We start from the raw sequence: 16,098 nt of genomic DNA, 5'->3' as shown, positions 1-16,098 counted from the left end.
TGTAAAATGTATCCGTCTTGACATTTCAGGGTTTTAACGTGTAGCTTCTGGCCGACTTTCTGCTTTACTCATAATTAATTTCCTGGTCACATTTTTTTTTTTAAAAGGAAATGCCTCAAATTCCCCAATTTAAAAAATACTTTTTATTGCATTATTGACATTTCAATTTAAAAATAGTATTAATAGCGCAGTGCTGGTTCACCTTTCAGTTGTGTTTACAGACATGAGTACATGTGTACTTTGCTTGGGGCAAATCAGACAGGTTGGACTGAAGTTGTCGGTGCAGAGCTGCAGGCTACGGTGTATGCTACTGCATAATGCTCCGAGACAGGTGGAGCCCCTCCAACACATGTCTGGAATGTGATTTTGCATAGCACTTTCTTCCACTGCAAGCTGAGGTTAAGCAAGTTTCCCCCACAAGAACAGTTTTTCTTTCTCTTCAGAAGGGGTGGGGAAAAAAACAGTCACACAACATATTTCATGTTGTTTTATTGTACAATTTTACATAGTTGTTTGTACAAATGGTAGCAAAAAGAAATACATACATGTACTGCTCCAGATCTGATGAAAGAAAAAAAACTTAAAAGAATAAATGAAAAGTTGTAGTGGGTAGGAATCTTTTGTTCAGCCAGATAGAGGGGGGGTGGGAGTGAAACCCCGAAATGGGCGCTTTAAAATAAATGAAAACATTTCGGTGTGAGGATGATCAGAGTTTGGTCCGAGTCCAATGGCTTAAGTCAAAATTGCTGATGAGTTTGGCGGTCCAAGATCAAAGGTCAATGAAATTTAAGAGCGGGTGTACTTTCCCCATATGTGCAGCATGAAGACCGACGCGATGAAGAGCAGACTCATTACCAGCACTGGCACTGGCCCACTAAGGAGAGAAAGCAAAACACAGAGAGAAAAAGAGAAAGAGAGAGAAGTCAAGTGTAATGTTTCAGATCAATCCTCAGCTGAACAATTCATGTTGACAGAATGACCCCTAGTGGTGAACACCCAGGCTAAGACAACCCCTCCCACCACCTGTGGACCAAGTTAATCAGCTTTGTACAATATTTTGCGGTATTACCCCCCCCCCCCCCATTTTTTTCCTTCATTATTTTCTTATTCACTTCTTCACAACTTTCTAGCTACTTTGTAATGCCATCCCTAAGACCTCCCAAACTCATGTGGCATAATGCATGATAAGTTTAGCAGACTAATTAAAAAGAATTATTATTATTTAAGTAAATAAACTAAAAATTAATTTAAAAAAAAAAGAATAAATCTCACAGAGGATTACTTAAGCATGCAGTGTATAGATAAAAGTTCCTCGACTTTTATGACTGACAGCTTTAGTCGATCCAAGTTTCTTTCCCATGGGCCAATCAGGACTGCTCATCGTGGTCACGTGATGCAGAGGAGGGGTAATTAGGATTATAAATGCTGGTGAGTGGCACAGCACTAATGAGCAGGGCAGCTAACGAGGGGCTTTATTAAAGTAGGAACTGACCATCCCCTGGGTCGCTAGGCAGCCGTGTAACCATGCCGACTGAAGGCCCACCCCCCAGGCTTTAATTGATGTGACCTTTTCAGACAGAACTTCAATTAAGCTCCAACACACACACACACACACACACACACTTCAGCCCAAAGAAAGAAACTCCAGATTCAGTCATATAAGACCATCAGTTTCACATTCAGACTGTTACTGATAATGTTTAGATGGTTTGTACAATAACAATGATGAACAAAACATTCAGCTCAGATTGTTGCTTTCTTTCTCAGATGGTAGGTTTTGTTTGATTGTGTTTATTTCAGGCAGATACTCAAAATGAATATAAATATAAATTTGGATATCCAGATTGAAGGAGTGAGGGGAAAAACTAAATACTTTAGACCATATTAACATAAGGCTATAGGCTTGTTTTATTATTCAAATGAGAATGTTTTGGCCACTTAGTGCACCTGTACTGCTAACTGAACTCTCTTGACTTCAGTCATGTCCTCAACTAAGTGCCCTAGGCAATGTGCCCAAATCAGCATTTGGACTGTATATTTTCTCTGACTTATACTGTGAAACGTAGTAGTTATTTCAGTTGAATACTATACACTGCACTGGTTAACCAAGTATTTGATATCCTGCTTATAGCCTTACATATGTAGTTTTCTGTTGCTGTTGGTTGGGTAAGAATTGTGTCAAATTATGGGTCAAGTCAGGTTAGAATTAGGCTGAAAGTTCAATGTGTACTGGGCTCAGTGCTGATACAGATTAACAGATGATAAACATGCACAGGAAACACAATCTGAAGAGAAATTAAGTTTATGACTAGAAAAAGGACTATAGGATTGCAGAAGTCTACAATGTGAGCATTATTCTACACATACACACACAAACATCTGTAGGAGGGCAATCAGCAGGAGAGAGATCAAATAAAGACGGAGGTTGAACCCAAGAGGCCAATTTCCTGTCGTTAAAATTTCATGTTTATCCTCATAAATGCTAAACCTCACAGATCCCCCTGCCTCTCCCTTCCGTGTCACTTCCTGTTGAGCTGAGGGGATGAATTAAAAATGAGTGGTGCTGTGTGTTCACCAGATTAAGCATCTCTATTCATTTATTAATCACCTCATTCTACAAAAATGAAGCAGTAAATAGCTATAGTGAGTAAACGAAAGTGTCATGAAATGTAAACTGTCAATTTCTCCTTAATAAATAGTAAAACCTGATATATTTGCCCAAATTCCACAGAGCTGTCCATTAGCATTAGATTGGTTTAGATTCAAACATAGTTTCTCAAATTTGGGCTTCTCACAGGCTGTCTCCTCTCTCTACTGGATTTTAGATTTCATTCACCTCTGCTCTAATTCTTTATTCTTCTATGCTTTTATGACCATAAATTATTTTTAAATCTGCCATACTGGACTCAGTAAGTCACTGGACTTATTGTTGCAGGCCTGCATGGAAATGCATTGTGTAAAGTGTAGCAAGATGAAAAGGTTTTGGGTTGTTACCTGAAAGCACTAATCAATTAGTGCATTTGTTAATGGGGGATTTTAAGGTTTACTTTCAGAAGCTCATTACTATTCATCATGTTTGGTAATGATCTGATTAAAGGTTAGCAAAATGACAATATTTGTCACCATGATAAATTTATTGTTGTGAAAAACAGTACACTTTTCTGAGCATATCATGGATACGGTCAGTGCTTAAAGAACACTGAGCAACTGAAACACTGAATAAAACTGAATAAATAAAAAAGTTAATATTACTGAATAAAAGCATACAGACTTTAAGCTTTTGAACGTGGCACTACTAGAACAATGTGTGATACAAAAAATGAAAATGTTTCTTAGTGCCATAATATTGTATTTTAGCCATATGACCGACCCACAGATCTGATGACTCCTGCAACTGGCTATGTAGACATGCAAAGATTGTCAAGCTGATTGAATACATTCCGATTACAGATTAAGACTAAGGTTTTATATGCACACACTTTTCAATAATTCACTATTCAATAAAAGTAATCAGATACAAAATAATGTGCTTTTCAGTTGGCACGATTATGGTTTTTTGCTTTAAAACTATGTCGGACTCAGAAAAATGTACCTCATGCGTACTTATTACAGAAGGGTGAGAGAAGACTGTTCTGAGACACAGAAGCTGGACACCCGTCCCACCACCATCTTTTAAAGTTCAAAACACAAACTCAGTCTCCTCTGCCGATCATGAACGTTTTATTTATTAGAGAGAGAGAGAGAGAGAGAGAGAGAGAGAGAGAGAGAGAGAGAGAGAGAGAGAGAGAGAGAGAGAGAGAGAGAGAGATATATATACACATACATACATATACATACACACACACACACACACACACACACACACACACACACTTTATTAGGTACACCTTGCTGGTAAAAGGTTGGACCCCCCTTTTGCCTTTTCAAAGTCACTTAAATCACCTTTCTTCCCCATTCTGATGCTCAGTTTGCACTTCAGCAAGTTATCTTGACCACCTCTACATGCCTAAATGCACCGAGTTGCGGCCATGTGATTGGCTAATTAGCTATGTGTTAACAAGCAATTGTATAGATGTACCTAATAAAGTGCGTAGTGGGTGGGTGAGTGAGTGTATATATATAAAAACAAACCCATTGACACCCCCTGTTTAGTACCAACACCACCACTATAAAGAACGTTGGCAGATGGTAAGGTTCCTTACAATGAACCCTTTCACATCAAAAAATTCTGAATGCCTGTTTACATCTCGACTATTAAATCATGCAGAACTTTGGAAAACACGGTATTTGGAAGTCTTTTTATAACTATTCAGTTCCCCTCGTCCATGTGTTGCGATAACACTTTTGTTAACAGCTTCAAAACTACCAGACAGCAATTGCTTCAAAGTTGTGCTTGATGCAAATGACCAAACTATTGCCAATCTGACCATTTTCTGTTGTACCTGGACAAGTGGAAAAACCTTGATTGCACTTTGTGGAAAATTGTGTGATTGTGTTTGTGTTCACTCACACTTTAAGTCCTGGCGAGTCCTCAGTGTAGAAGCGCCACATGCCACCTGTTCCTGCTGATGCTGTAGCTCTACCCGCAGACCTCGTGCCACTGCCAGTGGCTTTCCTGAAAGTTTAAAATGATTATTTACGACTAAAAAAAAAAAAAACAAACAAATCTAAGTTAATCTGAGATCCTTGCATGCAACGGTGATCAGATTCACAAAAATGGTGAAGTAACCTTTTATATCAAACAACTTTGTAGTTTGTACTGTTTATCAGTGCTAACACTATGCTACTCTTAACCAAGCAAATATTGTAATTTCATCAGCAATCATTATTAGTTTAAAACAATGTTGTGACCTAGACGACGAAAGACCAGTTACCATCATTTCTGATGAGTTATCTAATCAGGACTGGCGGTGTGTTCTCACACACACACACACACACACACACACACACACACACACACACACACACTTCCACATTTCACTCAGATATTGTACTTTTGTTTTTTTTTTTTTGGACTAAACTGTAGTGCCATGGTGCAAATCGCCACCAGAAATCCTTTTTCCTTCCAGGGTTTATATTGTGTCTGGGAAACTGGCTCATAATGTTAGACACATTTAGTGTGACAACCCTCAGATACTCTGAGCATTTGTAAGATTAGTTAAGTGCCAAACTGTTGTCCAGGTGCTACTGAATGATGCATGTGTACCCCCAACATTAGTACAGTAAAATGGTGATCATAATCTTGATAGTGGTTTCGATGTGGTGTATCAAGGAGCAGATGAGCTGAAGATTAGCCAGATCTCTTACCTCTGTCTGACCGTTGAGCCAGCTGCGCGAGGGGCCACTGTCTTGCTAGGGGAGCGGCCGGAGGCACCCACATTTGATGCACTTGCTGCAGGTCCAGGCTGAAGAGGATCACAAAGAGACATGAGCAATCAGAACAATTAAAAAGTAAAGCCAGTTGGAGACATACAAGCGTTAAATTAACGGAAGATTTTTGTACATACATAGGTTAACAGTACTACGCCATAAAGGCTCAGGTTGAGCCAGGCGACCACTACAGCTATGCTGATGGTCCACTACTAAAAAGCCACGTATGCAGAGGCGGACTAACTGTAAATTGCGAATACAGTGGATATCACTATATAATTACAGCTGGTGTATATTATATGAAATACGATATAATAACGATAAGACACATATGAAAACATTAACCTAACAAGTATAAAAAAGACAGCAAAGCGAACTAGCGCGCTGCCGTTACTGCTTAACGTTAGCGGTGGCTGTCAAAACGGAGGAAACGCAGACGCGCTCTCAAAAAAGCTTTTTTATTATACGAAGACGCACATTAATCGAATACAATACAAAAAAAACTTACCATTTTATCTTGAAGGTTTCTTGAGCCTTGTAGAATAAGACTTGATCGGACAGGCCGGCTCAGTGAATGAACGCCGACCGCAACGACGCTTTTGAATCGAGAAGACTGAAAAGGCCACGACAACACTAAGAAGGGCACTCTTAGTAGCCTGTACACTGCCTGGCTTAAACTCGGACGCAAGAAAATAACATACGTGATATTTAGAGCTTAGTTTGGGGATTTGTTGGGCACTTAAAATGTAAAAAACACGCATTTTATTTATTCGACTATTTGTGACTCATATAATGCAGTTCATTTTACCATTTTAATCGTGTGGCGTTGAATGTTGTGACGTGTCTGACGCACGGCGAGGAACAGGAGGACATTTTGGCTCCGCTATGCTCCAGTTTCCACACTTGAGCCCGAGTTTAGTACGTTATTAAGCACGACGTGCGAAATTTGAGCCATTATGGAAGCGCGATAGAGCCACTGCAAGCAGCCTTATACAGCAACTGAGCGTAAGTATCTAGTTACAGTTTAAGATTATTATATTTGAGCGATTCATAACTTGGCATACTACAATATACTGCTGACACAGTATAGAAAAATATAGCCAACTTGTTTCCGCTGAAAGAAGATTACGGTTGAATTAGATTACGTGGCTTTGGCTCATAGTAACAGTTCCAGCTGCCGAGCTAACATAAATAATAAAACTTTACATTTACAAGGCAGTTGTAGCTAAGCTACCATAGGACAGTTTTTTTTGTTTCGGTAGAAACATGATGATTTTCTATTACTTGTAAATGAGCACAGTACAGTTTGCTTGCTTGTTTTGGCATGACGTTGCCTCGACTATTTGTGATAATCTTTAAAGGAGAGCTCCACCGTATATTCAAAATTTTTGCATGATTAAGTGGTTAATACGTAATCAATCATTCAGAGTTTGGTGTGAAATGGGCCCGTCTGCTTGCCAAGTCAGAATTACTCACAGTGGTGGTGATAGGAACCAGATAACTGAGGACTTTAATGCCTCTAAAACCAATGTGATTAAGGCGTTGTTTTATGGTGGTTTTCATTTGTGGGGGACATGTACATGCAGGGCGTTGTAAAGCAAAATAGGACCCAAAGGAAGTATTTTCTTCAGATTGTCAATGTTTTTACTATTATCATCAGTACTTATAAAATTCCAGAAGACGCATGTAGGTTCACTGGTCGTTTTGGATAATAAATAAAATGGCTATATTTGCGTAGGCATTAAGACCTCTGGTTCCTATGCTACTGTAAAAAAAAACTCGTTTTTTCTCGTTTCTATACAATAAAAAAGAATTCACATCAAACTACTCAGTTTACATCACAGAGATGTGGATACAAGAGTCTCAGTGGAAGCATCTGAATCTGCTGTTCACAAAGCTGTTATAAATTTAGGCAAAAAACCGAACGTACACACTTTACCTATTACCCCAAATTTAACTGTTCAGCCTGGACATTTTTTGGTGTCTGAAATTGACTTCTTTATTTTTGAACTGGAGCTACAAGGACAGTGAAGCTAACAAGTAATGAAAGCCTATGACCCACTGTTTACCACCAAACAAAATGCACACCTAAGACAAGGATAAAGGGGATACTGATGTAAATTTGATTTTTCATTAAACTATCACTTTGAATTTGATTATATATATGCCTTAAGACGTTTGTTTTGTGCCATTTGTAGCAGGATGGTCCGGGTTGTGTTCCTGCACCCTGATCTGGGTATAGGAGGTGCAGAGCGGCTGGTGGTAGATGCTGCTGTGGCGTTGACATCTCGTGGCTGCAGTGTCCAGATATGGACAGCACACTACGACCCACAGCACTGCTTTTCAGAGACCCTCTCGCCAGACCTACCTGTGGTGTGTGCAGGCGATTGGTTACCCACCAGTGTATTTGGGTACTTCCATGCTCTTTGCGCCTACCTGCGCATGATTTACGTAGCATTTTATCTGGTCTTTCTGAGCGGCGAGGAATTTGATGTTGTCTTCTGTGATCAGGTAACCGGCCTCTATCTTTCCTTCATCTCCCTACTAGTTTTCTCTCTCTCTCCCACTGTATTATTGCATATGGTACCCTTAAACATATTAGACATGATATTATGAAAATAACATGAAAATAATGGTTAATTCACTCTTTGAATGAGGAGAGATTAAAAGACCATTTAATAAAAATATAAATCACTGGTAAAATCTGACAAAAACCTCATTTATTGTTTGTGGCATTTGGCTCAATAAAAACTGTATTTTTAAGGTTTTTATAATGGCTGCGCTAGCGCATAGCTCCACAACATGAGTGAGCAGCATAATCATCAAACTAAAACTGGCTTTTTCTTGAAGGGCAAGACTTTTTCCACAAACATGCCAGTACGAGTGTTCCTGTTCATATTTCAACCAGTCTTCTCATTTCTTACTATGGTTAAAAGCATACTAAGATGGGTTGAGAAATATATTAATGTAGGCCTGTGTCCAGCCATGGTTAATCCAGCGACCATGCTAATAGAGCCAATGACAAGAAAAACTCATTCACTGCAGTTTAAATAAGAAGTTTATTTATTGATTTATTTTGTCCAAAGTATAACAAGACAGCAGTATTTACACATGTAAACATTAAATGTTGGGCGGGGAACACAAGTATGAATATGTCTCAGCTCTCATTCACCAGGTGAAACAGGTCATTTCTGACAGCCTCAGACTTCAGAGAAGGCAAAGCGCTAAGCTAAGTGACTGCAAACTCTCAGATTTGTCTCAGTTTGTGTGCAATTCTGTTCTGTATTACTATATTAATTACAATTTCACTGTCAACTTAAAGATGATGGTATACTGATGGTATTTTACTGAGCTGTCCTTTGTTTTTTATTTGACAAAGATTAAGACTCTGATCACGTGGTATCACTGTGTTTTCTCCCAAGTCCTCTTCAGAGTAAAGGAATGTCACCAAATTACAAGATGAAATGGTAAAGCAAAAGAAAAAAATACTCCAGCCCAACCCAGTTCCATACAGTCATCCAAATAAGAGGATTCTGTTAATGCCACAGGTTTAATGCATATTCAAATGTATATTACCACAAAAAAGTACTGTTCAATTCAAGTCAAACGTTACTGTTTTACAACAGGTGTTGTCACAAAGCAGCGTTACAGAAAGATTAGGGTCCAGCTTCCATGAGTAAGCCCATGGTGACAAAGAGCCCAGAAGCAAGAGGAAGACACTTTGAGAGGAACTCTCAAACCCATCCTCTGATTGACACCAGATTGCAAAATAATAACACAAGTGCAACATAAACAAAGTTTTACCATTAGTATAAAATATTAAAATTTCAAAAAAGGAGAATAACAAGTAAAACCATAGCTGATTAAATAGTTTGAGTCTGTGCATGCAGAAGTATCACTAATCGCTAATTAACACAGTCTCTCTCTCTCTCTCTCTCTCTCTCTCTCTCTCTCTCTCTCTCTCTCTCTCTCTCTCTCTCTCTCTCTCTCTCTCTCTCTCTCTGTGTGCTTCTTTTAGGTCTCAGCATGTATTCCTGTCTTGCGCCTGTCACGCCACAGAAAGAAGGTTCTTTTCTACTGTCACTTTCCTGACCAGTTACTGACTCAGCGTCGTTCGCTGCTGAAGCGTCTCTACCGTGCGCCCATCGACCGTCTGGAGGAGCTGACCACAGGCATGGCCGACCGTATTGTGGTCAACAGCAAATTCACTGCTAGCGTGTTCAAACAGACCTTCCCCAACCTGGCTGAGATACACACAGATGTCCTGTACCCTTCTCTGAACTTTGCTTCTTTCGATGTAGAGGTGGAAGAAGACCTCACTGGCCTGGTTCCTGAGGGCCGACGTGTCATTTTCCTTTCCATTAACCGCTACGAGCGAAAGAAGAACCTGCCGTTAGCATTGCAGGCTTTAGCTGCTTTAAAGGACAGTATTTCTTCAAGGCAGTGGGACCAGGTGCATCTGGTGATGGCAGGTGGCTATGATGAGCGCGTGGCTGAGAACCTGCATCACTATGGTGAGCTGCGCTTGCTAGCGGCCTCTTTAGGTCTAGTGGAGCATGCCACCTTCTTGCGCTCTTTCTCAGACCGCCAGAAAGTAGCCCTCCTTCAGAGTAGCACTTGCGTGCTGTACACGCCCAGCAATGAACACTTCGGGATTGTGCCAGTGGAGGCCATGTACACCCGCTGTCCCGTCATTGCTGTTAACTCTGGTGGGCCGCTAGAGTCAGTGGCACATGAGGAGACTGGCTTCTTGTGTGATCCCACACCAGAAAGTTTTTCAGAAGCAATGGGACGCTTTTTGACAGATCCAGGACTTAAGCAGCGCATGGGCCAGGCCGGCCGGGACAGAGTCATAGATCGCTTCTCTTTGCAAGCATTTACTGACCAGCTCCACAGGCATATCCTCAGCCTGACCGATTGATGCTATGACATCATACAGACCCAGTGACTCCAGCACTCTCAGCATTCCACTGTGCAGGTCACCATGGAGAGACCAATAAAAGAATGCGCTCGCTAATTAGAGAAAAGAGCAGCGAACGAATGGGTACTTTTAACCTGTCTAGGACTCGGCTGGTGGGACAATACGGACCTCAGCTTGGATAGGGCCAGAATGTGGAGCACCCGTCTGACTGAGAGGTTAATGAATTACTGTTTGCTGGCTACATTGATCGTGCGTGTCATCTCAGGGGCCTGAAGTGTGAGTGTGAGTAAGAGTTTGTGTGGATGCGTGCATGTGTGTGTGTGTCTTTTGCCTGCGGACCATTAGAGAGTTTCCGGGGCAGAAATCGATGGGGAGTATTTCTGTGCCCTGTTCCGTCTTAAAGCATTTCAGCCTTTGTTCAGTAATAACAATGGCGGATGTTATTTCAGCCTGAAACTAGTGGAGCTCGTAAGTTAGTTAACTGGAAGGAAAGTTCTCTTAGAGACAAAGGGGCACAATTCTGTATTGGTTTTTGGATTGTTACTGACTCTCTGTGCTTTCTCATAGATGCTATTGATGTGAAACTGAGGTCATCATTAAATTAAATGATGCACACTGTTTTGTGTGGTCATTATATAAAAAGCTTTTATTTATCAGTTATTTTTAAAATGTTTTATGGCACTCTTTTTTTTATTGTCTTAAGGAATTCTTACTTAGTTTTACTATTCAAATGTAATAACTGACATTTATTTATGCAATGAATTTTATTAACATGTGAATTATGTTTCATCAGCTACATATCTGCACTTCTAGCTTGTTTCTTTTTGTCAAGCCATGACAGAAACAGGGCAAAAAAATTTGGAGTGCATACACAACAATAACTTTACGTCAAATTTAAGTCATTATCAAAAATTTCCTCTTCTACTTGTAAATAAAAACGTGTGGGAGCTAAACACAGAAAAAGGTGGCTATGGGAATGTATCCTCCATGTTGGTGCATCTGAAGAGGAAACTCATCGGCTCACTGGATGAAGAAGATTGGCGGGACAATACGTCACGTCCAAAATTGCAAACTAGGACACTAATGTGTAAAAACAGCGCATATACAATTAGAAGTGCACTCATTAGTGTAGTGTGTGAAGTACAGAAGTGTTTGGGATGCGGCGATAGTTGTGCTAGCTAGCTGCTTAGCTGATGTTAATGGTAAATCCCGTCCTACATCATGATACGAGCCGTAACAATTTCTGTTCGTTAATGGAGCTGGAACAGAGAAACAACTATTATTCACAGCCACCCTGTAAACGTTCCAGATAACGTTTACACTTTTAAACACTGCAGTTTCGGTCAGATTTGGCGAGCACAGGAGAGCGTTTACAAACAGTTCTCTGTTGTGCGCAAATTTTTGCCACCACTTGCAGAGCAAGACTCTCCTCCATCAAAGACCTGTGATCGTAACATTTAGGTTCAGAGTGTAGACAGACAGCAGAATGCACAGAGCACAAACTGCATTGTTTAACATTTACATTTAGATAGATTTATTTATTTGATTAAAGGAAACTTAGTTTGTTGTATTTTATTGCTGATACTTTGCACATCACTGGTTATCATCATCATCATCGTTGATCGCTAGTCCAGACAGGGTAGCAGTTGGGAGAGCAGAGAATCCCAGATGACCCTGTCCCCCGCAACTTCCTCCAGATCATTCCCGGGGACCCCAAGCCGCTCCTAGGCAAACTTGGAGAGGGTCTTGTCTCGGTAGGCCGTGCCTGGAACACCCCCACCGGGAGGTGTCCAGGGGCATCCGGATCAGATGCCCGAACCACCTCAGCTGGCTCCTCTCGATGCGGAGGAGTAGCGGCTCTACTCTGAGCTCCTCCCGGATGACCGAGCTCCTCATTCTATCGCAGTGTGTAGCCCGCCACCCGACGAAGAAAGCTCATTTCTGCCGCTTGTAATCGCGATTTCGTTCTTTCGGTCATTACCCACAGCTCATGACCATAGGTGAGGGTTGGGATGTAGATTGTCTGGTAAACATATTGACCTCTTCACCACTACAGTCCAGTACAGTGACCGCATTACTGCTGCCGCCTGTCCCAGCCTACGGCCGATCTCACGATCCCTCTTCGCTTCACTCATGAACAAGACCCCAAGATACTTAAACTCCTCCACTTGGGGCAGGTCCTTTCCCCTTACCTGGAGTGGGCATGCCATCCTTTGCCGGGCCAAGACCATGGACTCAGACTTGGAGGTGCTGATCCGCATACCAACCGCTTCAAACCGCTCCAACGAGCGCTGGAGGCATCCATGTGATTCTGCCAAAAGAACAACATCATTTCCAAATAGCAGAGACGCCACCCTCCAGCCTCCACACATAATGCCCTCCTGACCCCGGCTACTCCCTGACACTCTGTCCATGAATATCACGAACAAGAGTGGAGACAGGGCACAACTCTGGCAGAGTCCAACGCTAACACTGAAAAAGTCTGACTTAATGCCGAGTATATAGTATATAGACACAGCTCTCACTCCGGGAGTAGTAGCCCCGGCACCCCATACTCCCAGAGGATCTCCCACAAGATATCTCGAGGAACACGGTCATAAGCCTTCTCCAAGTCCACAAAACACGTGTAGATTGGATTGGCAAACTCCCATGCCCCCTCAACAATCTGTGAGAGGGTGAAAAGCTGATCCATTGTTCCACGACCAGGACGGAATCCACATTGTTCCTCCTCAATCTGAGGTTGGAGTCTCCTTTCCAGCACCTTTGCATAGACTTTCCCAGGGAGGCTGAGCAGTGTGATACCCCGATAATTGGCACACACCCTCCTGTCCCCCTTTTTAAAAATAGGGACCACCACCCCAGTCTGCCAGTCCAAGGGTACTGTTCCCGCCCGAGGTCCATGCAATATTGCAGAGGCATGTTAGCCATGACAGCCCCACAACATCCAGAGCCTTAAGCATTTCTGGACGAGTCTCATCCACCCCCGGTGCCTTGCCACTGAGGAGCTTACCAACTACCTCAGTGACCTCCATCAGGGAAATGGAACTTGACACCCCAGAAGCCTCTGGCCCTGACTCCCGTGAGGGAGGCACGTCTCCCGGATTAAGAAGTTCCTCAAAGTGCTCCATCCACCGACCGACAATATCCTCATTTGAAATCAGAGTTTCTCCACCCTTGCTGAATACAGCTTGGGTGCAGCCACCCCGACCACTCCTGAGTTGCCGGACAGTTGTCCAGAACCTCTTTGAGGCCGAATGAAAGTCTTTTTCCTCCAGTCTCGCAGTACTAACAGCGCTTGGAGATTGGTCATAAATTTTGACAGAAAAAATACATTGGAGTTTAGTTTTATTAAAACAGTGAATTCTTGAATGGTATTCATCTTTATTGTTAGTTAACAAATGTATAAAACAACCTCCAGTTAGATTTCAAAGCTAATAGCTACATAAACATATTTTGGCAATGTAGTGATTCATAATCCAAATAATCATTTGTTTTAGTAAGCAATATATTATTCAACTATCCAATTAGTCGTTTGTTACAGCCCTAATATGATTGATGAATGAGGAATAGGTCTTAACTACTGATGTTAGCAGTTAAGCTCTGAACAGAAATTCAGTAGTTTCATTGCTATAAATCAGATGTTTGTCGAACATAGAAAACCATTCAAAAGGAATATCTAGGTAAGTAGCTATTAAAACTAGTAAGTTGGGCCATACATGTCCAAAAAGAGGAAAAACACCACTACGATAATGCTAATCTCTGCTAACAACCTTATGGGATTCTAATATGTTGGTGCTATGCTAATGGCGATTCAAGCAAATTGCCATTGCTTTCCTTGAGACTGAAACACATTAGTCCGACTAACAGTCACACTGACAATCGCTAACGTATCTAGAACTTTTAGGTTTTAAGGCCTACAGTACCATTTTTCCTCACAAAATTGGCTGCAGTCTAAACATGTGAGTAGTTGATTCCACTCTCACTTCATAATTATGTTGGCACATTAGGCTTTCTGTTCAGCTTCTGAAGTCCTAACCAATTGGAGAGCTTTCTACCTAGATACCACACGGAAAAATATTCTGATTGGATCCTTTTTCCATTACCTATTGGACGCTTATGTTTCCAAAAAAGCTAAACAAGAGAAACACTAACACATGCAGAGTTAAATAAAAAGAAACTAAAATTTATATATTTTTTTCTAGCTTGCAGAAATCATTAAGCCAGCCTGAGGCATAGAAAGCCCTATTTGTCCTTCACTGCTGGTAAAATTGTAGACAATGGGTAATCCAATTTATCTTCTCAAATAAATTATTAATATTAATAGGGAGTTTGTAACCCTTAAGCATAAACGAACACTACACTTTTGAGGAAGCATTACACTAGATATTGAAGCTGAGGATTTGATTGTATTTAGCCACAAGAGCATTAGTCTTCGGCTGATAATTGATGTTAAATACTGTGATATTTGTGCAAATTGCCATTTCATGTGTTTATTTTATTTTATTGCTTCACCCCATTTAACTGTTCCCTTTGTATCAGCATGTTAATCTATGATTAGTTTTAAAAAATGTATATGATAAAAGGTTGCACTTGATTAGAAGTTATAGAACCAGATCATCTCCAAGTCTCTAACACTCCTTTGTGGTACTTCAACCATGCAGAACATTTTCATGTTTATTGACATTCTTTTTCAAGAAAATACTGTTTGCAGTACTGTTACGAAGGCGACTGGCCATAACGTGCAACACACAAGTTAATATTGCACACATAGGCTTTATTGCATACAACTTAAACAGCCTCATCTTTAATCACATAATGGAGACGGTCAGATATATCACTGCAGTGGCCGGTGCATCTGTTTTGTTGGCAGTTCCAGAGCACCGTTTGCTCATTAACACAAGGCACATTAAATATGAAGAGCTTATTTTTACCTGAGCGCTGATTGGGTCTTAATCATGCATTATAAGAAAGGGCTTATGAGGCCTGCAAAGGCGTAAATCAAACAGGAGCATTAACCAGGTCAGACTGCATAACCTTCAGAGCAAGCAAAGGTTACAGAGCACTGCTGCACTTTTTCTTTTGCTGCTATTAGCCAGCCATTTGGTTGCTTAGTTTTTTTTCTTTTTTAAAATGAAATTGTCACATGCCCATCAGGCTTAAAGTCTGATGACTGAAAGTTTTGTAATCTCTCTTGTGCAACTATGTAATCGCGTATTAAGTGAGGATGAACATTTTGTATCATCTTCGGACCCTTTCTCTAAGCAGATGGTTGTGAGCACTTTGAAAGAGTTGTGCCTTTTTTCTGAGGTTGTGCCTTCTTTCTAAGACCCTGCATTTGCTGTTAATACATAAAGGTGTATGAAAAATGTTTGCGAAATCTGACACCTCTAACTTTTAAATTATTCTGACGTGCAGCGATGCACAGACACCACATTTTAGCTTTCCTTTTTATCTCATTCAGTAAAGCTACTTATTTAAATTTGAACAAAATTTTGCTTTAACATACAAGAAATTGAATAGTAAAATGCAGTGGTGAACAGTGGCTATTACAGTTAGGCTTTCAGTCCTGGCCATAAATATAAAAATGCTGTCAGAAACAAACAGTTATGACAGATGTCATATATAACTAGCACCACTATGGGATTTTATGTGTTAGCATAAATATTTTTTGGCCATTTTAGATTAGACACATTTGAAGTTTGTAAGTTTGTAAGGCATTCTATGTTTTATTTGAAGTTTGTAGCAGACAGTAATGTGAAGCTCTGAAGTCTCAATTAATAGGAGACGAGCAAAATGAGCACATTAAA

General features: G+C 40.8%; 2 protein-coding genes across 2 annotated transcripts; one reads left to right on the top strand and one right to left on the bottom strand.

Moving 5' to 3' along the window:
- Positions 1-471: 471 nt before the first annotated feature.
- sec61b (SEC61 translocon subunit beta) lies at positions 472-6,034 on the bottom strand. The gene is made up of 4 exons (XM_017704014.2): positions 5,879-6,034; positions 5,308-5,405; positions 4,511-4,615; positions 472-874 (listed from the first exon to the last, which is right to left on the bottom strand). Exons 1-4 carry the CDS (start codon positions 5,879-5,881, stop codon positions 787-789), a joined length of 294 nt encoding a protein of 97 aa, XP_017559503.1. The 5' UTR covers positions 5,882-6,034; the 3' UTR covers positions 472-786.
- Positions 6,035-6,053: 19 nt separating this feature from the next.
- On the top strand, positions 6,054-10,909 carry alg2 (ALG2 alpha-1,3/1,6-mannosyltransferase). Its single transcript, XM_017704012.2, has 3 exons — positions 6,054-6,375; positions 7,569-7,881; positions 9,389-10,909. The coding sequence occupies exons 2-3, from the start codon at positions 7,573-7,575 to the stop codon at positions 10,289-10,291; spliced, it is 1,212 nt and encodes a 403-aa protein (XP_017559501.1). The 5' UTR covers positions 6,054-6,375; positions 7,569-7,572; the 3' UTR covers positions 10,292-10,909.
- Positions 10,910-16,098: the final 5,189 nt, after the last annotated feature.

The sequence above is a fragment of the Pygocentrus nattereri genome, chromosome 24 (assembly GCF_015220715.1).
Source record: "Pygocentrus nattereri isolate fPygNat1 chromosome 24, fPygNat1.pri, whole genome shotgun sequence".
NCBI classification, from domain to species: Eukaryota; Metazoa; Chordata; class Actinopteri; order Characiformes; family Serrasalmidae; genus Pygocentrus; species Pygocentrus nattereri.
The sequence above is the reverse complement of the archived record's forward strand: the minus strand, read 5'-3'. Positions and strand labels throughout refer to the sequence as shown.